Below are 23,316 nucleotides of genomic sequence, written 5' to 3' on the forward strand. Positions count from 1 at the left end.
GTGCCGATTTGATCATTGCGACGCCAATGCGGTCAATGCAGAGCAGATGGCAGATGGGATAAGACTTCTCGGACCGACAGTATCAAATGTTTAAAGTTATATTACGCATATTACAAAATATAATGCGTAATATAACCCCAAACATTAAACGCAATGAGAGATATTATTCGCGTAATTGCGATAAAAGAAAAATTATAGATGTTAAAGAAGTACACACATCCTAGAGAAGTGCAAGAACAAAATCAAAAATAGATTTTTCAATTACATTTCTTCATTTTTAATCTTTCGTGAATATTCTTTTAAAATTTCAATTTGAAATTTGTGGAAATGAAATATAAGAAAATATAAAAGTTTCAAAGGTGAACGTAGCATTTTTTTCATCATTCACTCTGCTGAAGAGCTTATCTTTATCTAGTAATAAGAAATTTGACTTAATCAGATATGAAAAAAAAGTATGTATATTCTATATATACATATATGCTTTTAAATAAAAATATTCATTTTAAAGATTTTATATATTTTCTTCAACAAATTTTAGACAGATGAATTTAATTTTCATCGTATATCATATATTACATACTCTCTTATATTATCTTTTTGATATTTTGGAATACAAAAATATTTCATTATTAAGATATATGAATAAAGAGTAAATATATAGTTGAGAAACAGTCTTGGTAGATTAATCTTTGCTCTTTGTTTTTCTATTTTCATTTTTAATATCTGTAGAAGCGCAACTTTGGCAAGAACAAGAACTTGGTATTGCTAGTTGCTTTTTTAATCTTCTGCCATCTTCGCACATTAAGTTGACAATGATACCAATGTACTCCTTTGCTTGACAACAATAACAGTTACTCACTTGATTCCAACTTTCTGTATAAAGAAAGAAAATTAATAAAATTCATCATTGTGGCATAACAAAGCATCGTAAAAAGGTTTATTTTGTATGTATTGTTACCGCTATTGAAAAATGTTGAAGATTGACATGTTCCACTGCATTGTTTAATACCCTCAATGACATCTAAATTTTTACATTTTCCATGTAAAGGATGATTTGCAACTAGCATACCTATAGTATTGTTTGCATCCACAAAAATTGTCTTGCATGTTTCTAAAAAACAATCATAAAAAACATTAGTAAACACTTCAAAAAAAGATAGGAATATACTACAAATATATAAAACACTCGTTTTCTGTCTATATACTTACTGTTAATCTGTTTTTCTATATTAAGGATGCTCAAATTACATCGTTTGCAACATTGATCATAATAAATTGATTCAGCAGGACAATCTGTTATATCTGGACAAGCAACTGGACTTACAGCAAGAGATAGCTAAAATGATTAAAAATATAACACGAGACAATTATAAAATCAATTGTATATATATATATTTGCTATATAATAGAGATAATATGTCTAATTCAAATTTCTGAAAAACGCATCTAACTAATATGAAAATATTTATTTTTTCTAGGAACGAACTTACTTGTCCATCTTTTCCCATGCATGTATAAATAGTACAATTATCATCAGACGACCATGTCGTGCCAGGTGGGTATAAAGTATCTTCAAATACACAAAACGCTTGTTTGCATTCACCGCAACATTTACCATCTTCTGATTCTCGATAAGACCATCCCTTAGAATTTGACCAGTACAATGTCAATGATACATCGATTTGAATATGTAAAAATGTCATTTAGGGTACATGATAAAATATCCTTACTGGAGCACATTGTGTTGAGCACACTTCAATCTCTTTGTGCTTTGTTACATTCGGTCCAACGCATGTTTCGATAACGCAATTATCCGCGAGAGATCTCCATCTTTCTCCAATTTTATATATTTGTCCGTCGTTACGACAAGCCGTTTTAATGTATTCGGGACAACACTTTTCCGGAATTTTACGCTCTTCCACCTCGTACTCGGATTCTAATTGCGAATCGATTTCTGGACAAATTTCGGTATTTGCTTGTATGTGCACCTAAAAATGGATATTAGTTACACCAAAACATTTACAATTTCATCGATCAGTCAATATGTATTTAAATAATTATATTAATAATCTTACACTTCCATTCGCTGATTCACAAAAGTATGTTACGCAATGATCATCCGAGTACCATTGCTCTCCTATATTTTTAAGTACGCCTTCTACAATACATGCAACTTGGACACACGTCCCACAACAATTAACAGCAGTATCATTAGGCGCTTGATATGTGTAACCATAGTCACATACAGAATTACATTCTTGAACCTTAGTTAACACTTGAACACTACCTAAATCTTTGCCACAGTACATAGAAAGACAAGCATCTTTGACGTTAGGCTTCCAATTTTCGCCAACCTATAACGAGTGATATTAAAAAATATTTTTAAACAATAATATTAAAAAGATTGCAATCGCATGTGAAATGTTATTCTCTTACATTATATATTTTGTTTTTCCATCTGCAAGCAGTACGCTCATATATTGGGCAGCATTTATCATCCAATAGTATTTCTTCCAATACATAATCTTCTATATCAGGATGTGCATTCATATTTGGACATTCCGTGATTAAGCAATTTGCTTTAGGACCGTCAAGCGAATTCTCGCATAGGCATGTTTTGCATTTACCATCCTTCCATTCCTCTCCAATCTGTTTTGCTATTACATGCTGCCTGCTTTGATCTTCATCGTTTGTATAAAGACAAATGTCTTTTGGAGGCACTAATGTGAGTATAAAATAATCGATCAATATTTTTATGTTATATCTTTTTCACAATAAATTAGATGTTATTAAATAAATGTTATTAAAAAGGTACCGACTTCTTAAAAAGATTCTCATATCATATGGTTTTAAATTACTTAAAATGTAATAATACAGACTCACACACACACACACGCACACACACAATTCAACAAGTTATAGAGTTAGAAAAAGAGAAAATTATACCGCATTCATAAGTGGGACAACAACTGTCTGCGAGCATAATTGCTGTAGTATCATAATAATCTGGACATTTTGTTGCAGAAGGACAAGTTCCTGGATCACACATTTTACTTGGTCGTGGGCAGCAGCCAGATGTATTCATCATTTGTACAAAACCGGGCTGCAGTTGCTCGACTTCGTTTAAAAGTTTATCGAAAGTAGGACACTCGTTTACAGGTAGGCATTCTAAAATTAGTCACGCAACGTCGGATAACTTACTAGAAAAATTTCGTACAGAATCTGATAAATAATTTATAAAAAATATCATGTGTGTATATACGTACGACATATAAATTTATGACATCCATCAGAGTCGATAACCGCTTTCATTATTTGGCCAAAACCACATTCTGGCTCTTGTGACTCAATACACATTGTAGAAGCTGTCGGTTTTGGAGCTGCATAAAAATCGTTAAATTATAAGCGAGTTTAATACATTATATTTAATTTTAAAAATATATATACACAAGAAAGGATATATACAATTAGAAGATAATTTATAAATAAGTTTTCTCTCTCTGTATAATTACACATATCAAAAACTTTTCTGTATTGATAGTTTCGATAAACAAAGACATATATTATCTACAATCTTTAATGATGCTGTTAACTCACCGCATAAATACTTGGCACAACATTTCTCCTCAGTTCCATTGACAAGTACAGGTGTCATATTTTCCTCACAGATCGTGTCTAATACAGGACACTCTGTCTTCTGACAACTTACAACTCCATTGTTACAGTTGCATTCGGTACATTTGTCTGGATACCAAATATCTCCCTGCACATGACCGTCCTTATCACAGATGAAACAGTTCTGTTTCAATATACAAGAATCATTGTGGAATACATAATCCTTTGGACAAAAGCATCCTTCAACAGGACCGGATGCACACTTTGGATTGTCCGATTTGTTTAAAGTATCGCATGTTTCTTTGCAACTAGAGCCACATGGCTGATAGACAAGATCTAAGTAAAAAATAGATTTGTTGGATTGAAGGAATATATATTTACACAGATTTGATATTATGTTAATGCAAAATATCAATCAATTTTCTGTCAAACTTCATTTTAAGCAAAGATTAAGTTGATTTGAGATAAAAAAAAAATGTTTTAAAGCTTCTTTCTCTATATGGCAAGTTTTATTTCTTTAAAGCCGCGATAATGATCATCTTCATTAGTAAAAAGAATCATTTTATAAACTAAATAAAAAGCAAAATACTGTGTAATTTTGTTTTCATTTTAACCGACAAATATTTGTGCATCAATTAAAATAATTAAGAGATCAGATTTTTTACCTTTAGGACATTCGTACGGACAGATTTCATTGGTTCTCCAAGCTGAACACAAACCAGCTTCCAGACACTTTCTCGCATACATTTCCAAGCTGTCGCAATAGTTTCCACCAGTGCATAATGCATCGTAACAACAATCCATATATGGTTTTGGATCAATGATACTGTGGCACTGCATAAATTGTGGTAAATCTAAAAGCTTCTTGCAAATATCTTCGTCAGCTGGCGGTGGCGTACACTGAGGCTGACGGTTACTGAAACACGTCTGATCGCTGAGGCTCAACTGCGTCGACAGATTCTCGACCAACCAGGATCTACCAAACTCTTCGACATCCCGCGTGATCTCTCCATCGCGTTTCTCGAAGCCATCCTCGGCGTCGGCGTTGCAATTACCGCATAGACCTTCCGTAACATCGCTGAAGATATGCGAAGGTAGTTTCAAGGTAAACGCGAAATTTTGTCGAAAAGCGACAAATTCTAATTGGATGACTGGTATCAGCAGAGTTACATCTCCGGTTAACATTTGATCCAATACGATCCACTTGTAGTCAGTTGGGAATCTTTCCACTCGGGAATCGTCGATCGATACTTGCAAATCCTTTGATAATTCCGCACGCCTTATTTGAACCACGTGTTCGTCGTAAAGCAGTGTAATGACCTCCGTGCATATACCGGTGGCACAATACCCATTGGTGATCAAAATCTGATACGCGCGAGTCCCGTTCCTTTGACTCCTCGCGTTTTCCATCACGTTTCCTGATAGCAAGTAAGTGCAATTACCGGTGAATCTAAAGTTTTTACGATTGAAGTCGATGAACTTGGCATCGCCGAAACCATCGCACACGCAGTCCAGACAGTGCGTTGGCGATACGCATTCGGCATCGTTTCGCCGTACCAGGCCGTCCGGGCAGAAGCAACCGGGGAAGCAGATACCTTGCATCGGCGGACACGGTTCTACCTCATGCAGATTATCGCAGGTAATCTCGCATTTGCTGCGGAAACAATCCCGATGAACGAACGGCGATGGACAGTTCGCGGGACAGTCATAAACGGTTCTCCAATCTATCAATAGATTCGTGCCAGAATCGGCGGCAGCCTCGCACTCGCCGACGAAGCTCGTTAGCAAGCGACATCGGCAGTTCTCATAAGAGTTATTAGAAGAATGTAAACAGGAGCACACACTCTCCACGCAACGAGACACAAACCTACGATAATTAATATTAATAATAATTTGTATATAGTAAGTTTTTATGAATAATTAATAAAATCTGTTAACCTGTCAAGATCGACGATCGCGGAGCACGCATCCAGCAGCATCGGACTTCTCACGGTATTGCAAATTGTCCAAGCCTGTTCCTGGATGTCGTGTGGACACACATGTAGATCACATTCTTCCGCATCTTCCATTGCCCAGCTATTCCCGAACTGAATAGTGCTTCTCGTCTGCGTTCCCTCAGGTGTTTGGCGATCATTCGCGATATTGCCATCGAAGTATCCGCATAGACCATCTATACGACCAGACAGTTTCGCGACGACACCAATCTTTACATTGGTACTCGAATCCCAAATCACCCAGAAACCGTAGCGATGCGAGAGGAAGACGATTCTGTCGCCCGTGCGCGAAAGTTCGAAACCGGGAAATCGATTTCCGAAACGCGCAATCTGTTCGGCCGTGAAGGTATATCCGTCAATATCCACCTGCAGATTCGGATAGAACACGATCGCGCGTTCGTTTAGCATCACCACTAAGATGCGGGTGCAGTGCCGTTGCCCAAGCTTGTCAAGGCATAGCTTCTCCAGTGTGATGTACCACTTGTTACCATACATGTCGCGGGCTAGAATATGATTGCAAATGTCATATTTATATTCCATGTTATCGAAAGTGTTGAACGTTCTTCCGGTGACGTTGCAGATTGCTTCCTGCGGTCTCAATGGTCGGCAGATGTACTTGGGACATTTATGTTTCTTATACATGCTCGTTCTCTCGAACACCACTTCGTACTGCAGTGGACACGATGTCTCCGGACACGTCTCCGGTTTCTTGCTACCAGGAAGAACAGGCGGCAACTTGTTGGGCACGCAGATAAACTCAGGACATTGAATGTCTTCCATTGCTGACTGATGATCTTGATTTTTTATCGGACGCTCATGGAACGAGTGCTTCTTGTATGCCTTCATCTTTGCAAAACCTTTGCGATTTTTGGATTTTACATTTGTTTTAACATGATGATGCAATTTATCTTGAGGTTGGAATGATTGTTTGAAGACTACTTTGTAACCAAGTGGACAAAGTGGTTCCTCGCATGGTAATGGATTAATTTGAATAGGGCTATAAGTCGTCATAACTTGTAGACCAATCGTACTTGATGTTTCTGAAATTTCAACCGCAATAGGCGTCGTGGAGATTATTTCTGAACAATCATTCTCGTCATCCGGACAGTCTTGAATACCATCACACCACGAGGTCTCGTTTATACACACGTCGCTTGTAGGACAATGTCTCATCTCTATTGGACAAGGTTTACATAGGCAAGTGCATAGTTTGCTGACGACAGATCGTAAACCCGGTTCCAAACAAGGTTCGCATTTTTTTGGTGAACATGTGGACGTTCCGCCCAAAACACATACGCACTGTTGACAATCCTCCGTCTCGTAGACGCTGCCTACTGCGTAAGAAACATGTCCAACCACGCAGGGACATTCCCGCTTTGATACGCATGATTCTCCGTTCCACCAATAAAGATCTTCGCATTTGCAGCGTTCTTCGTCGTCCGACGTTGTCCAATCGATTCCATCGCATACATTGCACTCTCGCTCGAACGACGACGATGACGTCGTTGTTGATTTGATTTCCGATATCTCTAATGCAGGGTACGCCAAATAGCAGCCGAGGATCTCAATCTTTAATACGACATGATTGTGCCATTTGACAGGTTGTATTCTCAATAATCTCGCGTGCAACGGTCTCTCGAAGAAGTTTGTTTGCCGGCTTTCCGCATCGAAATTGCCGAGAAATTCTTTCTCATTGCCATTTTCGTCAATGACTGGATTCCAATGACGTCCGTCATTGCTGTAGAGTACTTTATATACAATTGTCCAAGCGTTGTCGCCTCCCTTGGTCGTGATTCCAGTCAAATTTCGAGCTTCCAAAAAGTCTAACTGAACATACTGATGCGGATTGTCTAAAGTGGCACGCCATACTCCTTCCGAGGATAATGGAAGATTTTGAATCAATTGTGGCGAGCTCGATACCGAGATTTGTTCAATAGCCATTAGCCCGTTGTCCAATCCCATTGAATCCTCGCACACTGGTCTCACAATCTTTTCGGAGACTGTTGTCTTTATTATCGGTTGTTCGGTTGTCGTCGTCATCATCATGGTCGGTGTTATATGATCCTTACAACCTAGCACTTCTATTTTAACAGCGATCCCGTTATGCCACGTCAGCGGATTAATACGAATAATTCTTGCTTCGATCGGTCGATATAATCTTTGCTTCACGGACTGGATTCTGTCGGCAGGTCCTCTGAATACGCGCGGTTGTTTTTCATGATCGAGCGTGTACGAGAAGCTTTGACCGTCCTCTGAGAAGAGTACCTTGTAACTGGTTACGAACTTATCCTTGGTTACAGCACCTTGTAAAATCACACCATAAACCGGTTCAGGTCGATCAAATTCAACGTCGAGCCATTGATCCGCGTTTGTTATCTCGGGTTCCCAGAATTTCTCGGGTGACGACGGAAAGTTTCCTTCTGTACGTATCAGCAGATTCTCAGATTGTAATACAGGATTTTTGCTGCTGCTAGCACGGATAATCACTTTCTTTTGCAGATTTCGTATTAATGGCACGTAGTTTGCATCGTCGCATTCTTCGGGTGGTGTGGCTGTACTTTGTATAAGGATCGTGTATTCGATCAAGGGTGACGAAGTAACCGGTAATATCTTCCAAGTGCTTTCCGAGATCGTACTGAATGACGATTCTGTACTGATAGTTTCGGTCTGTTCTGGTCCTGTTCCCGTTCCTACCGCTTCTCCGTGACTTGACACGTTGTAGCAGAAAGTTGTATCGCATGTGTAATAATTATTAATGCATTGGCAGATTTCGCAATCGGATTCCTTCCTGACGGCGCCTGGCGCGACAGAGTTACCATCGTGGGATATGCAGGGGCAGTGATTTGCCTCTATGCAGGTGATACCATCTCGCCAGAATTTGTACGACGGACACGTCGGTTGATCGATCGAGATGCATCCAGCAACGCAATCGGTACCTTCGTTGCAATGACCTTGCGTCATCAGGATATGACGATAGTACTGGCACGTCTTGGTGCACTGAATCGCGCATTCACTCCAAGTTTCACCGTTTTTGCATACGTTCATTGTCGATACTATCTTTTTCGCCGTGTTCTCGTAGTTGGTACTCCATTCGGTTCCGCTACTGGTTTGCGTGGTCCGCCCGGATGCGATCGAACACTCTGGTCGCATACGTACAACTTCCGCCGGCCAATCGCATACTTGAGTCTCGGAATTGTACAAGGTGCCGGGACCACATGATTTTTCCACCAGTTCATGTCCCGTCGGAGTGAGAACGCAATGATAAAATAGCTGGCAATTGGTCGGATGAGGCGAATTGGGATGTGTTACATCGCATTCCTTTGGCCCAATTTCCGTTGATGCATTTTCACCGTGTGTGATTGGTTCGGAACAGCGACATAGCACGCTGATTTCAAAATCCACGCAAGGAAGATCTGGAAGATGCGATTGACAATACAAACCGCGCTCTAAGCTACACTCTACGTCTAAGCCAGTTTCTTTCGGACTCGAATGTTCCTTGACGGATCTACATCTTATATTGACCATGTGCTCTCTGTCGCAAATCGCTAATCCGTTCATATTAGCAAGATCCATCAAACTAGGCAATGGCTCCACGTCCAAGAATTTTTTCCCCTTTACTTCTGGATCCTGATTGATCCACATGGACCAACCATTCACACATTTTTGAGGTTCCGTTAAGGGCATGGTAGCAATATTAGCTATAGTAGTGCTGGTGCAAGTCTCTCCATTACAAGTCACTGTACCGCGACTGCAGAAACAGCTCTGACAATCGTCGCCGCTTACTCGATCACCCTCGTAGTACGTCATTCCGTCGATCTCAATGCAGAACGGCTTCGCGCACATCGACTTGGATATACATTCTGTATAACTGGCGTTCCGATAGACATGACCATCGAGGCAGGAGTCGAACTGGCAACCCTCCACGCACGTGTCTTCCGCACATAGGTGTGAGCTGTGTTTCACGGTCATCAAATTGTCGCATGTCTCACGTGGACAGGTTGAGACGCAAGCCGAATACGTACTACATTTCTCGTCGCACTGCAACGGGCAAAGTTCTTGCGTTCGCCATTTCACGGGAACGCCTTGTACGTTGCATTCGTGTGCATATGCGGCCAGTGCTGTGCATAGGCATTCGCAATCACCACCGGCATCGCAGCTACAGGTGTCGAAGATGCAATTGTGCAGATATGGCTCGACCTCCACTTCCGAGTGACATGGTGAAAACAATAGCGATTTGAGTACGTTGCACTGCCTTAATGACCACAGCTTACGTTCTGGATGCCGTTCACAGGCATCATCCTGTATGTCTTTTGGTTCAAGACAGAACGCATTCTTTTTCCACGAATCCCCGAATAGATTGACGGAGACTTCAGATATTCCACCAGATGGCGTTTTGAAATCGTCCTCGGCATTGTCATTGTAGTCGCCGCATAGACCCATCGTACGGCCTTTCCATTCCGGATTTAATCTTACGTAAACTCTGGTACCTAAACGAGAATTGCCAAAATAATGTTTCAAGAGTCCAAATTCGATTAATTTATATTTTTTTAGACACTTCTTACCTTTGTCCCACTGTAACACCAATCCCAAATCCGGCACATCGACAAACACAAAGAGACCAGCGTTTCTTATCGTCATTCTCTTGTAAATTTCCTTTGGTAACTCCTTTCCTTTTGTCAACACAAGCTCTTCCTGCTTTTCACCGCTCCCAATTATGAGCTTGATCGACTTTGAGCACGCGACTCCGTTTGCACCGCAAGGTACGTTCTGAATCGAGACGTCGAAACATTCTTCCTTGCTTAGCGCACTTTTCGCCAAAACATAGTCGCATATGCCTTGAAAAGTGTACATCTTACCGTCGAATGTTTTGTAATGCGAGTCGCCCCACACGGAGCAAATTCCTGCCATAAGAAGATATCAGAGAATCATAATATAATACGTTGATATAATAAATCATATTTTCTTTCGCTCAGGACAATACAATATACATTTACCGATAAGAAATAAGAAACAATCATTCGTTCAAATATATTTTATTTATATTTTCTATATGTAGTTGAAGAGTATTTTATACAAAGCAAGAAATATATAATATAGTTCTTTAATTTTTATCAATAAATAATTAAAAAAATAATGGTGATGATTAAAAGTAAATTTTAGAGAAAAATTTTACCTGCACAAGTTCGGTCCGTGCATTCCCACTTGGTGCCCTTGCATGTGCAAGTGTTACACTCGGCCTGTATAACCGAGCCTTCTTTGTAGCTTTTTCCGCCATGAAGACAGGGACAGTCCTCTTTCTTGACACACATGCCATTCGCTATATCTAAGACGTATCCGGATTTGCAAACGCAACCGGACGTACACACCAATGGTGTCCGTTTGATCGGTATGTGCATATTGCTGCACGTTCTCTGCTCCACTGGTTGACAATCCGTCGCCTCCAGATGTTTGCTAACAGGGCAGAGCAGATCCGTTATCGGTGGATATTCTCGAATCTCGTCCGATGTTGCTAATCGGCACTCCCATATGCCGCCTATAACAAAAAGAGAATTTTTTATTGAGGAATATTGTTAAAACTAAGCTCTCATACTTTGAATACTGACCTATACAAGAACAAATCTCCTGTCCCTTGTTGCCCGGACGGACCTCTCGATGATTAGGCTTGTATTCGCGACCAGCATAAATACAAGGACACTGAACGATCGGGATACATTCGCCGTTTGCGTTCAATGTTTGATCCTCCGGACAGTTGCAACCTTCCACGCATTCTTGTTTGCAGTCTCGATAAAAGGATATATCCGTGCACGATCTGCGGTAAATGAACAACGTAAAGTCGATACAAAAATATTGTTGCTGCATATCCTACCTGGTGCAGCTATTTCCGCAGATTTGATAAGTCTGCCCACTACTGCAATGAATCTTGCACTCCTCAATTTCAGCACGCCACAAAAGCTTTACACCTAGTGCCGCGCAATCTTTCGCATAAGCTGCTAACATTGGGCAGAGGCACGATTTTACATCGGTATCGCATGCGCACATATCGTACATACAATCCTGATAAAATTCTAATGGGTCAACGTACCAGTGGCAGTCTAAAATGACAATATAAAAATAATGAAATTATGTATAAAACTATTCAGAATAAAATTATATATTTAGTTACACATAAATAAAAATGTGATAATTAATCCATAAAGAAGTGAGATATTCGATTTTCTTTTTTAAATTGTATAGTAGCTCGGACTTTCTTTTTATATTTTGTAGCTTGTTGCAAAGTATATATGTCATATTTATATAAACTTTTGTAAAATTATTTTATTATAAAATATAAAATAAAGCTACGCGTGCAATATAAGATATAAAAGTTCCGACAAATACCTGAGAAAATATCACTATGTATCTTGGAACAATATTCTTCTGCGCTCGATCTCCTTTGAGGGTTTAGATCGCAAGGATGTTTTGATTCACTTTCAAACTCATCAATGCAATATTCGTTCGTTTTCCATTTATTGGCAAAGACAATCGCTGCGGTCTCAATATCACCGTCAGGCGTTATAAAATCATCTTTTTGATTTTCGGTAAACGTCCCGCAAAGTCCTTTCGTTCGATCTGTAATAACGATAATTTAATTAAAAATGCTCTCTCTTCAAAGATATGATTGTATTTCTGATATTAGTAGAAAAAAAGAATTTACCATGAAATTCGGCTGGAGCATTGATATAAACACGCGATACACCGTCCCACCATACTTCCAAAGCATTTGGCAACTGAATCACTACGAATATACTGCTCGCGGTTCGTATTCGAGCGTCATTGAATAGCATCGGAAATTTTATTACCTCATCGCCGTTTATCGTAATCTGGCGACCCTGCTTTAATTTTATAATAGTATCCTTAAAATTAATCGTAAGGCCTTTAGTGCACGATGGAGAGCCTACGAAAGTAAAGCCCAAATTCTGAAATAAATAACAATTAATCAGAAATAGATGAAAATAATGAGATGCGGAAAAATAAACGATAATTCATAAAATTAACTTATTATTTGGTGTTTTAACTTCTTTTTGATAATTTCTCTGACCTCGGATATCGCTCCGGAACATGGGATATTTTCGCTCTCGATCGAATAATTTTCTCCCTTCATCAAATAGTATTTGCACTTCCCCATAAAATCATAATGTTTGCCGTCGAATGTGGTGTAATGCGGATCGCCCACGATGGCGCATCTAGCGCTGCAACGTATCTGCGTGCACACCCATTTGCCGGAAATACATGTGCAAGTATTGCACTTCTTTTGCACGCTCGTGCCCGATTGGAACAATTTACCCCTCAATCTACACGGGCATTCTTCCGGAAAGATGCACTTGCCTCCGTGTTCCAAAGTACCTGCTGGACAGAAACAACCTTCCTCGCATTCAGAAGAGATTTCCTGGTTCACTTCGATACCGGAAGAACAAGACGCTTCCACTTTCGGGCCGCATGATAGATATACTCGTCCACTATCGCAAAAAATCGCTACAAAATAATTTATTTGTTTATTTACAATAAATAAATGGAACACAGAGATCTTAATTTTTACAATTAAAATTACTGATCACATAAAACATTTTTGAATCGACTTACGACAAGTATCGTTGCTTCTCCACGGGGTTAATCGCGCGATTCCCTTGTGAGCGCATTGGCGGATGTAAACATCCATGGTATCGCAGGCGCATTTCCTTCTGTCATCGTACTCACACGCGCAATAATCCCACAAGCATGCCTCGATCAATTCGGAAAAATTAATCGTATTGGAGCAAGTCTTGAATTTATGATTGGAGAGTAACTCGGTGCAAAATTCGAAAGCGTCTCTAGCAAACTTATCTCTCGATTCGCACGCGTGTCGCGTACTTGGATAGTCATCGCACATTTCTACGAAATGAAAAACAGGTTGCTATAATTAACACAATTGTCATAATGGTCGATCTATATCTGTTATGATAGTTCAATATTTTCAAAATGTATGTTGGAAATACAAAACAATATAAATGTAGTTTTATAATTTGTACATTATATCATTGATGATTTCATATATATACACCAATGCAAATATAATTTATTACAAAACGGTTTGGTGTCGTTTCTCGTTACCTCCAAAATCGTCAACACGCCAAGAATTCGCCAATGCCAATATACTGCTAGCGTAACTTCCGCTCTTTGTTAGGAACTCGTCATTTTGATCGTCATTCATCGTGCCGCACAGACCGGTCGTCTTGTTCCACATACTCTCGGACGCCTCGATCTGCAATAGCAGGGCGCTGTCCCATTTTAACTTCATGCCCAACGAGTCAAGAGAAACAATGATGAAGTGAGCAGACTTGTCCACACGCAACCCGGGCAAGTATACAGGTATCGGCAAAGACCGTTTGCCGTTGAAGAACACTGGCATCCCCGTCTCGTCACTGGTGAGCGTATACTCCTTGTTGTGTACGAACAGCTTTATGATTTTGACGCAACGACGACCCGATGATCTGGTCTTGCATCCCGGACCGTTAAGCACTACAATCGTGCAGACGCCGTCTCGGGTCTCCCGAAGAAGCGTATGCGGGCAGTCGCTGTTGAAGCTATAAATTCTATCGTCGAAGGTCTTGTAGTGTGCACCGCCCCAAGTGAAGCACGTCTTAGGTCTCGGTCGATTCATCTCGATTATCATTACGCCATTGGACTCAATCTACACAATTTTATACGAGGCACAAATTAATTACATTATTCTCATTTCAGATTCCATTATGTATGATGAATTTATGAATGTGATATATTAGTTACCGGATATGAGGACGCATTGCTACCGTGAACGCCATAATATCCGTTATGAATTCCTTGAGAATGTTTCGTGCCAAAAACATCGTGCATCGACCATGAGTGATTTGATTCCCGTACGTAGGTGTTGTAGGAGGTACCAAGTGAGATGATCTTAATGTTATTGTCGACCTTACATTGCGGTATCGGCTGCGGTTCAAAGACGCCCTTATTGTAGGTGCAGGTATAAGTTGTGGCTGGTGGGAATTCGAATTCCACTCCCGCAGGACAATTCAGCGTGCAGGAATATGTTTCGCTGTCACCGGTGCAGTAATATCCGCCGTTGAAGCGTAGTTTCTCGGCATCGCAAGTATCGGCAGCTGCCATCCATATTAGATGAGAGATTAAATTAGAAATATAATTTGTATAAAAATATATATATATATATATATATATAATATATGTGTATGTAAAATCTATGTATACATATACAATAGAGATTTATATAAAAATTTATTAATTTACGGAATATTCTTATGTTATTATATATGTATATATTCTTCGCGTTAGATAAAATAAAATTATGAGTTATGTGATACATCTTCTTACACTTACAGTATTGACATTGAGGTCCTCGATAATCCTGTGGACATTGGCATAAATTCGTCGGTAGACAATTGCCGCCGTTTTGGCAAGGCGGTTCGCACACAGCTGTCAAAACATAATTATATTAAATTATGCTCTAGAAGTGTGTTGCAATTTTATATGACACACATAAAAATTTAATAGTCGTGTAGACGTACGTTCACAATCCGGAATCGATACCCAATCACTTCTGGTTGGCTTCCAGCTCCCGTTCTTGCATATTAAATTAGCGACAGATGAACTGTCAGGGAAAGTAAAATGTTTCATGCAGGAGACAGTGCACGTTCTGAAAGAATAAAATTCACAAAATTAGAAAAACAGTAAAAAAATAGCAATAAGATTTACAGATATATCACTTACTTTGAGTTACACTTCTTATAAGAATTAAGCACGAGCGGTGGATAATTCAAACATGGTTTATCTTCAAATTGGCACTGCGGGCCGCTGAAATGTTCGGGACAGTCGCAATGATGAGGTGCGATGCATATGCCCTTGTTTTGACACTCGGGCATGCAAATCGCTATGAAAAAAAATTTGATTAAAATCGTTTTGTCATCTCCGAATTTTCCAACTTGAAGATGGAAATTCGTAATTTTCCTACATACGTTCGCAATGTGGTATCGAATTCCATTCGGTTCCTTCAATGTGCCATTCTTTATCGATGCAGGTGATCATCAGATGAGACGCGCCGTTTGGAAATTTGTAGTCTGGCGCACAACTTGCAGTACAGCCACTGTATCATCACATACAAAGTATTATTATATTATTATACTTCTTTCAATACATTTTACGTACTTTAATTTATCTATAGAATATAATATTTGGAAATTTTAATTTTTTTCACAAAAAAATTAATGTTTCAAATATATTTAATAAAAAAAACTGACAATTAATTATTGACAAGACATAAGTACCTGTCCAAAGAACATTTAATCTTGCCATTTATAGGCGTATCCGGTCTACGGGCACAACCTCCCGCGAATACGCGTTTTCCACCCTTTCTGTTTTTAACATTATAAGAACCTTCAATAGCTGCATCTGGCGCATCGTTCAGCGCATTTCCCTCTCTGTGCACAAAAAAAATCATAATATACATATTTATATATCGTATTTTTATAAATAAACATATATAGATAAAACGAAATGTAGTTTTTCTAATAATATAAAAAAAATTTCTCTTTTATAATAAAAAAATATGTAAAATACTAACTCGTTTGCTTCTCCTGTATTCGTATCCACTGAATATCCATATCCTTGTATTATATCGTTTGTAACAATAATTAGCAAAAATGAACATCCAAGTATCTGTAACGGCACCATGTTATCAATACGAGATACAACTTCTCATATTAGCGTGCCAGAGAAGAATTCACATTTATCCTTTCTGAAATGCGCGAACCAAGTAACACTTTTAAAAAGCGCGACTCAGAGTATATGACTCTTTTATATATCTACCTCTAGAAGGAAACGGATAAGCGATAAGCTTACAGGTCGCGCTTGATAAACGAGAAAAATGAAAAATATAGGTCAACTGGCTGCACACGATGCGTATATGTATTTTGTATATAAAGTGCTCATATATAAAAAGTCAATTGCATTGTGTGTTCATCTCGATAAACATATAATATAAAGAAATGTCATGTGTAAAAAATATATAAACTATAATTATTATGTTGTCCATAAACTTTCTTCTTGCAGCATTAACTTTCAAAGATTCCATGTATAAGACCATTAAACTACTAGTTATAAAAATTTTGATTTCTGATTCTACCATATATATGTTAAGTGTGCAGATTTTAAGAATAAAATACAGAAATAAACACGTAAAATATATATCAAAGTTAAAAAAAAGTACATAATTATCATTGTCATACAATAACATATTTATAACTGTTTTTATATCAATGATTCAAAGTTCGTGAAAGTTGTGGTAGACACGTTTCTGCGAAAGCGTTTTAAAAACGAGATTAATTTATCGCTTTTATTGTAGACGTTAATGAGCCACTAATTGGCTCGATAAAACACAGGAAAAGTAATTATCAACCATTTCCTATTAATAATGAAAATTACACACAGCACATCTAATCAAATTAATTATATAGTAAACTAAATAAATTAGATCAAATAATGTTATCTTTATTTATATATTTATCTGTCAAAATTTATAACGTAATCTTAATGCATAGATAATTGTGTACTACAAGACTAGAGATATTCACCATCTATTGATTTTTTGTGAATCTTCTATCTTGATCATTATAATGTAAAGCTATTAAATAATGTTTTAGTAGCTATTTTAGTGGCTCAGGTTTTTGTACTGTCGAGGACTATTTTACTTCTACAATTAAATGCAGACTTGTTTCCTGTTTTGTAATTCGTCAATAAACAATTTAGCACATCCGATGTCATTCGATAATTTTTAGCAATTCTTAGCTGTCCTGGCTCCGAATATTTCGAGTGCCATATTTCGTAATAAGCGTCACTCGATATATCGTTCAAATGTGTGATGTTGAATTCCTCCTGCAGTGCAATTTTCCATACCTACAATATACAAAAACGTTCGATTATTATCACTATAATATTTCTCTATTGCGATATATTCGAACAAATATAATTTAAATTCAAATCTGATTGTGATAAATAATTGATATTCTAATATTGATTAGACGAAAAACTTCAGAATCAAACTAACATAGTGTTAAGACTTACATTGTCTTCCGGTATTTGAATTTTAGCGGATATGTTGCCAAATTTGCTTTCACTGTTGAATACATGAAAGTGATATAGCAAATAATTTAGCATGTGCATTTTGTCGGGTTCACTGACGCTGAAAGTCACGGATATTGGCGAACAGCATTCTCCTTTCGTTGGATAGACAGCATGTGTAAAGTAGCTATCTGGTCTGATAACACCCCATAGAAGATTTTGTAAAGAATAACCGTGAAAAGTACCTCTCAAATACTGATCTCTGGTATCAGATGGACGTATGCCCAAGGACAACAGATGTTTTCCTGTAAAAAGACACAAAAAATCAATAATATAGAGTTGTCTGAAATTTGTATAAAAATATCACATTATCTACCAAGATAATAATCTTCCTTCTTCCAATACTTTCCACCTGCAATGCACTTTTCTGTAGTATTGAACATTTGTATTACTTTAGCCAGTGTCCCTTTACTAAGAACATATCCAGATTGAGCAACGTTATAAGTCTGACCCCACAGAACTATTGGATGACCCAGATAGTAATCATCTCTATGATCTAATGGAGCAATCATATACCGCAGATTCTCCGGTATGACTATAGTATTGTCTTTTACGAAAATAATCCACTCCAATCTGTCCGCCGTTTTTTTCCAAACATAATTCATAGCTTCGCACAGCAATTGCCAGGAAGACACAATCTTTGTATTTATATTTATAATAGGCAATTCTGCATCTTTCAAACGGTGTCCAAAGAAATAAATATTATTACAGCGTTTACCCCATGTAGTCCGGATTGATCTCCCTAATTTGAGTTTTTCTACAAAAACCATACATGTAATAGACACTCGTTCTTTTAACCAGTTCCATTCCACGCTTACATTCTTTCTTGTATTGTATCCTTTTTGGGGACCATATAAATATCTATCTAAATCAAGTTTGTGTAATCTCAAGTTTTGCGCTGCCAACCAAGTATAGTATGTAACAATATTAAAATTGCTAGACGACCACTTCATTTTTTCCCAATGCTGTAAAATGATTTCTTCATGGTGAGGTTCCTTACTCAGATAATATTCAGGTTGCCACAATAATTGATCTCGATCACACATCGAATCAATCACAAATATATTCCTTAATAAAGATAGCAGTAATGGAAGAAAAAACCCAATTCCTGAACCAATCAGAAATACAGATTTTTGTTTTAAGAATCGAAGTCGCATCTTGTCATCACAGTGAAAATTGAATTCGATAAACACATAATAACTCAGTTCTCTCAACACTAATGGCAAGTGGTCAAATAATGCCAACCGACAAGTAGAATTTACTTTGCATTCATATCTTTGATCATTATATGTTGAACTTAGTTATCTCATTAGGATTAAGATCTTCTTTTTTGCATACTTTAAATTTATACATATTTTCATATTATTTATAAAGTTGATCTATATAATCTGACCAAACTGTAAGTATCATATAACAGAGTTAACTTATTTTTATATTGAATATGTCACGTTTATTAGTTTATCATCATTAATTATTATCATTACCAATTGATTTTTTATTACAATAATTAGTAATATATTACCTGCATTTTGCGCACGCTTGTGTTGTCGATAAAAACATGAAGTCATCGCAAAATCATTTATAATATTACTCGATGAATTAACATGAAGAGTATATTTTGAAGCGTTTACATACTTGTGTAAAATTCTATATCCAACATTTTTACACTATAAACACAACTGCAACGATCAATCTATGGTATTTACTGCTAAATAATCCAGCAGAAAAAATATTAAAAAATAAAAAGCGATCAAAATGCATACAATGTAACATATAGGGGTACACACAATGATACATACATATATATATATATATATATATATATACACACTATACACACGTAACCATAATATTCGATGTTGAAGCAACAAGTGACATAAACAAGTCATCTGTTTGCCTAACCTAACTTACGTAATCCTCTTCCCCCTCTCACTCCCAACATATATATGTATAATCGGCGTTTAAATGCTATTTTTTTTTTACACGAGGAAATTTCCAAAGATACTCTCGATCCCGGGAAGAGTCGAGGGCTGGAGGCGAAGAGAAACCACGTGCACCCCTTCGCCTCTCCAGCACAGGGTACTGCGTGCGATGGCGATCGTGGACTTCCATCCCCATCCACGACCGCCTGAAGTTCCCCGGAAGTTAATCACCGCCAGCCCTTCCGGCTGTGGAGGCAGAAAAAACGGACAAGATCACCCCGTGTCCATCTCCACCGCCACCAACATATCCGCTTTCCTAAGGGCGGGGTCTGCCTCATGTTTAAATGCTAACAAATCCAACTTCTTAATAAATAGCGTGATTATAATTTATTACCGTAATAAAATAATAATTATTAATTAATAATAAATTAATAATTATTTATTTATTAAAATTTGTTAAATAATTAGCTGATGATTTGAGATTAGAGAAAAATTTTCGACTGTGTTTCTCTCTAACTTTTCTATATGACAGAACAAAGCATATAATACTGATCTAATCGTAAGTGACAAAGAAAATGTCTATATGATTCAGGATAAAGTGCCCTTAAAATATTTTAAAATATTTGCCCTACTTGATTATATTAATAAATGTCATTGTAAATATATGTGCCATTTAAAAAAGATTCAAGATTTCTTATTTATTATATAACTCAAAAGTATGAACCTATATCATATACATACATGTATATAGGTACATTATATAATGTCCTATGATAAGAGATTACACAGCCTTACAATTCTTCTGCATAATAATCAAAGTGCTAGATATTAAAGCATTCTCAAATGTTGTTATATAACTCTTTTAAAACACAAAAACCTTTGTGTTTTCATGCAAGATATCAACAATTTAGCACAGTATATATATGTAAATATTATGCAAATATATATATATATATAATCTACATATCTGAGAAAATATATCTTGTATAAACATACAATTTATGTGATGTTAGAGAAAGTATGTAAAAATTAATGTTTTAAAATTATTAACAGATTAAAAAGATTAATAGATAAAATTATTAATAGATAGTTTAATAGATCTTAAGCTTTGCTATTTCTTATGAAAATTATTAAGCAGTTTTAAAAATACTGTATATAGACTTTTATCTTAATAAGTAATTTTTCACAAAAATGTTTGTGTATATTATGTATGTGTGTGATAATATCAATCGTTATTTTTTTTTCTTTTTTGGCAAATATTGTACAAGTGTGTGAAATCGCAAGCTAATATAAAAAGAATAATTTCCAAAAATATAAGAAAAAAATATTAAATTCAGAGAAGTACTTTGAAATGTTTACAAGACAATGAGATTGGAGAAATTAAAAACTGACTTTGCCACGTATTTTAAAGAAACCTAAGCCATTCCTATTGTGCACTAAGGCACCGAGACCGCAATAATTTTCTATAATGATCGGCATATTAATAACATTGCATTCATGCGATAATAAACTTTTAAATGTGGTATGAAAGGCTTCTATGTCAAATCTCGTTTTGACAATTTCAGTTCCAGCTAAAAAAATATCATTATTATACAGGTTTAACTTTTGATAGTTAGATACTTAGATAGAAAAAAATCTTTTATATAACAACTTATGATTTTCATCATTACAAAATCTTAGTGTTCTAACATCTACCTTTATACCAGAATAATGGATGACTAGCATATGTGAGCCATGGTATATCTTTTGCAAAGGGATTCCACTTTTTTATAAGAGGCAGAGGCTGCCCTCTATTCCACAAAAGTCTTACTCCTGACATATGCCGCTTCCTGAAAAATTTAAAATCCTGTTTCCGCAGACATTTTAATATATATATATTTATATATAAAATCAGCTAATTTAGTTTTATAGCATCTTAACAATATTTTGTAACACATTGTACAAAATCAATAGTTTGACACTTTATAAAAATTGCTTGTAACATAAACACACAAAAAGCGCATTATAAAACAAATATTTATTAATACAGATATATTGTACAAACAAAAAAGCAAAAATAACGATACAATAGTAAAAACAAATATATGTTGAAAGAAAATTAACAAATTGATGTAGAGAATAAGTGCTAACAGACAACATAGCGCAGCAATACCTAGGTTTAAATTGAGTAAGACTAAAGCGATACCTAGGTTCAAATTGAGCAAGATTAGAGCAACCTGTGATAGATGACCATTCTTGACGTACTGCACACTGAATTATAGACAACACACCATCTGCTAAACCACTTAATCGTCTAGAAGATTATTAAATCGATATGAATAAAATGCAACAGACAAAAGCAATAAAGAAGTAAATTTTATTTATATAAAGAATATGTTTAGATATATATAAAATTTTAAATCTGATCTTATTTTTAATAAAAGGAAGATTACTAAAGAACAAACTATTTAAAAATTGTAATATTATGCATCTGCATAATACTAATTATATATATAAACTATATAAATGATTTTTATACAGAAATAATTCATAACATTACTTACGGTGCAAGAGAAGCAGATGGGTAAACTAATTCCCCTGTAACTATTGTATCAAACAAAGATATAGGTATTCGATTAAAATCGAGTATTTTTAGAGAAATAAAATCATATTTTACAGAGTAAAGAGCTTTCGTCGATAGTAATACAAGTCTTTCCTTTTCCGTATCCCATAAACTTATTCTAAATAAATAAATAAATTCTCCTATAAATCATGTTTTCAAAATTGCAATAACAAAGAAAAATCAATGAGTTCTGTTACACGACACCCTTAATCGGGTTTAATAATGTTCGTAGTTGTAAAACTGGCCAATCACAGCTATTCCTCTGAAAAATGGAATGACTGTGATTGGCCAGCCTTAGAACTACGAATGTTATTAAACCCGATTAGAAGTGACGTCTAGATAATCAATGATTGATCAAGTCAATAACTGATAATGACAGCACATACTCTGTCAGAAGCCAGCTTCCTACAAGCTCGTCGTTGTTTTCCTGTATTAGATTTTCAGTGCAGTCATTTATCGCTCTTTCCACGACTTCATTTCTATCGGTGAAGAATGTATGAACATCTATATGCTTAAACGGCACATTACACACATTTCTCGAAGCGGAATTTCGCTTTGACGTGTCATCCGTGCTTTCTGTTGCAGATTTGACAGCTAAAATCGAAGAAAGAATGACCAAACTTTCTATTCGTCTATTCACTCTTATAAAATATGAGAAAGATTGAAAAAATATTTTATTAAAAACTCGTTATATTAACCCAAAAAACTTACAATCGGTATTAGCGATTTCTAGAGTGGCCCTCTCGAAATTTACTGCAGGTCCGTCGTCCAAACACGTCTCTTCCATATCTCTCTTTAAGTTATTTGTTAATTAAAGATGTATATACCAGAAACGGTCGAGGAATCACGATGACATGAACGCGAAATAATAATAAGCACTGAAACTTGAGACAAATGCACTCGATCGAATCGCTTAAAAATGACGTTTCGTTCAATCATACGAGACGCCATATTACTGCTGTGGGATGTGTTCGAAAATCCTATTCATGGGTAGAGT

General features: G+C 36.6%; 3 protein-coding genes and 1 long non-coding RNA gene across 10 annotated transcripts; 1 reads left to right on the forward strand and 3 right to left on the reverse strand.

Moving 5' to 3' along the window:
* Positions 1-427: 427 nt before the first annotated feature.
* LOC138938887 (uncharacterized) lies at positions 428-14,906 on the forward strand. 3 transcript variants are annotated; one of them, XR_011447768.1, is made up of 5 exons: positions 428-1,381; positions 1,479-1,555; positions 3,025-3,159; positions 14,367-14,548; positions 14,623-14,906. It is a non-coding gene; the product is annotated as an uncharacterized lncRNA (long non-coding RNA). The 3 variants fall into 3 exon arrangements; XR_011447769.1 differs by having other exon boundaries at positions 429-1,381; positions 14,367-14,521; XR_011447767.1 differs by lacking the exons at positions 14,367-14,548; positions 14,623-14,906 and having other exon boundaries at positions 434-1,381; positions 3,025-5,908.
* Positions 540-17,334, reverse strand: Hml (hemolectin). Of its 2 annotated transcripts, none has more exons than XM_070306242.1 (29): positions 17,249-17,334; positions 16,240-16,413; positions 15,944-16,096; positions 15,635-15,762; positions 15,390-15,549; positions 15,188-15,315; positions 15,000-15,095; positions 14,412-14,764; positions 13,737-14,316; positions 13,230-13,517; positions 12,688-13,121; positions 12,304-12,565; positions 11,988-12,218; positions 11,476-11,701; positions 11,213-11,418; positions 10,783-11,142; positions 10,172-10,510; positions 5,554-10,096; positions 4,281-5,482; positions 3,598-3,951; positions 3,267-3,380; positions 2,947-3,168; positions 2,437-2,720; positions 2,076-2,354; positions 1,731-1,988; positions 1,491-1,643; positions 1,210-1,336; positions 959-1,111; positions 540-873 (listed from the first exon to the last, which is right to left on the reverse strand). In XM_070306242.1, exons 2-29 carry the CDS (start codon positions 16,347-16,349, stop codon positions 683-685), a joined length of 11,934 nt encoding a protein of 3,977 aa, XP_070162343.1. In that variant the 5' UTR covers positions 16,350-16,413; positions 17,249-17,334; the 3' UTR covers positions 540-682. The 2 variants fall into 2 exon arrangements, with proteins under 2 accessions (XP_070162343.1, XP_070162344.1); XM_070306243.1 differs by having other exon boundaries at positions 16,240-16,334; positions 17,249-17,312.
* On the reverse strand, positions 17,323-19,462 carry LOC138938885 (glycoprotein-N-acetylgalactosamine 3-beta-galactosyltransferase 1-B). Of its 2 annotated transcripts, none has more exons than XM_070306246.1 (4): positions 19,318-19,462; positions 18,112-18,903; positions 17,739-18,040; positions 17,323-17,570 (listed from the first exon to the last, which is right to left on the reverse strand). In XM_070306246.1, the coding sequence occupies exons 1-4, from the start codon at positions 19,361-19,363 to the stop codon at positions 17,334-17,336; spliced, it is 1,377 nt and encodes a 458-aa protein (XP_070162347.1). In that variant the 5' UTR covers positions 19,364-19,462; the 3' UTR covers positions 17,323-17,333. The 2 variants fall into 2 exon arrangements, with proteins under 2 accessions (XP_070162347.1, XP_070162346.1); XM_070306245.1 differs by having other exon boundaries at positions 18,112-19,192; positions 19,318-19,405.
* Positions 19,463-20,471: 1,009 nt separating this feature from the next.
* On the reverse strand, positions 20,472-23,272 carry LOC138938886 (tumor protein p63-regulated gene 1 protein). Of its 3 annotated transcripts, none has more exons than XM_070306247.1 (6): positions 23,031-23,272; positions 22,706-22,913; positions 22,261-22,437; positions 21,870-22,010; positions 21,413-21,546; positions 20,474-21,288 (listed from the first exon to the last, which is right to left on the reverse strand). In XM_070306247.1, exons 1-6 carry the CDS (start codon positions 23,104-23,106, stop codon positions 21,098-21,100), a joined length of 927 nt encoding a protein of 308 aa, XP_070162348.1. In that variant the 5' UTR covers positions 23,107-23,272; the 3' UTR covers positions 20,474-21,097. The 3 variants fall into 3 exon arrangements, with proteins under 3 accessions (XP_070162350.1, XP_070162348.1, XP_070162349.1); XM_070306248.1 differs by having other exon boundaries at positions 20,482-21,288; positions 21,903-22,010; XM_070306249.1 differs by lacking the exon at positions 21,870-22,010 and having other exon boundaries at positions 20,472-21,288.
* Positions 23,273-23,316: the final 44 nt, after the last annotated feature.

Source organism: Polyergus mexicanus, unplaced genomic scaffold (assembly GCF_030449975.1).
Source record: "Polyergus mexicanus isolate NDT 795.1 unplaced genomic scaffold, iyPolMexi1.0 SCAF_13, whole genome shotgun sequence".
Classification (NCBI taxonomy): domain Eukaryota; kingdom Metazoa; phylum Arthropoda; class Insecta; order Hymenoptera; family Formicidae; genus Polyergus; species Polyergus mexicanus.

Coding starts and splice junctions, on each gene's coding strand:
- LOC138938886 (XM_070306247.1), bottom strand. CDS start 23,106: ATGGAAGAGACGTGTTTGGACGACGGACCTGCAGTAAATTTCGAGAGG. Junction 21,547..21,869: donor CTTACTCAATTTAAACCTAG/GTATTGCTGCGC, acceptor TAAATTTTTCAG/GAAGCGGCATATGTCAGGAG. Junction 21,289..21,412: donor TCCATTATTCTGGTATAAAG/GTAGATGTTAGA, acceptor ATATTTTTTTAG/CTGGAACTGAAATTGTCAAA.
- LOC138938885 (XM_070306245.1), bottom strand. CDS start 18,952: ATGCGACTTCGATTCTTAAAACAAAAATCTGTATTTCTGATTGGTTCA. Junction 18,041..18,111: donor GAAGGAAGATTATTATCTTG/GTAGATAATGTG, acceptor GTCTTTTTACAG/GAAAACATCTGTTGTCCTTG. Junction 17,571..17,738: donor TTCAAATACCGGAAGACAAT/GTAAGTCTTAAC, acceptor TGTATATTGTAG/GTATGGAAAATTGCACTGCA.
- Hml (XM_070306242.1), bottom strand. CDS start 16,349: ATGGTGCCGTTACAGATACTTGGATGTTCATTTTTGCTAATTATTGTT. Junction 15,096..15,187: donor ATCGATTCCGGATTGTGAAC/GTACGTCTACAC, acceptor ATGTTTTGACAG/CTGTGTGCGAACCGCCTTGC. Junction 3,381..3,597: donor TTGTGCCAAGTATTTATGCG/GTGAGTTAACAG, acceptor ATTTTTATGCAG/CTCCAAAACCGACAGCTTCT.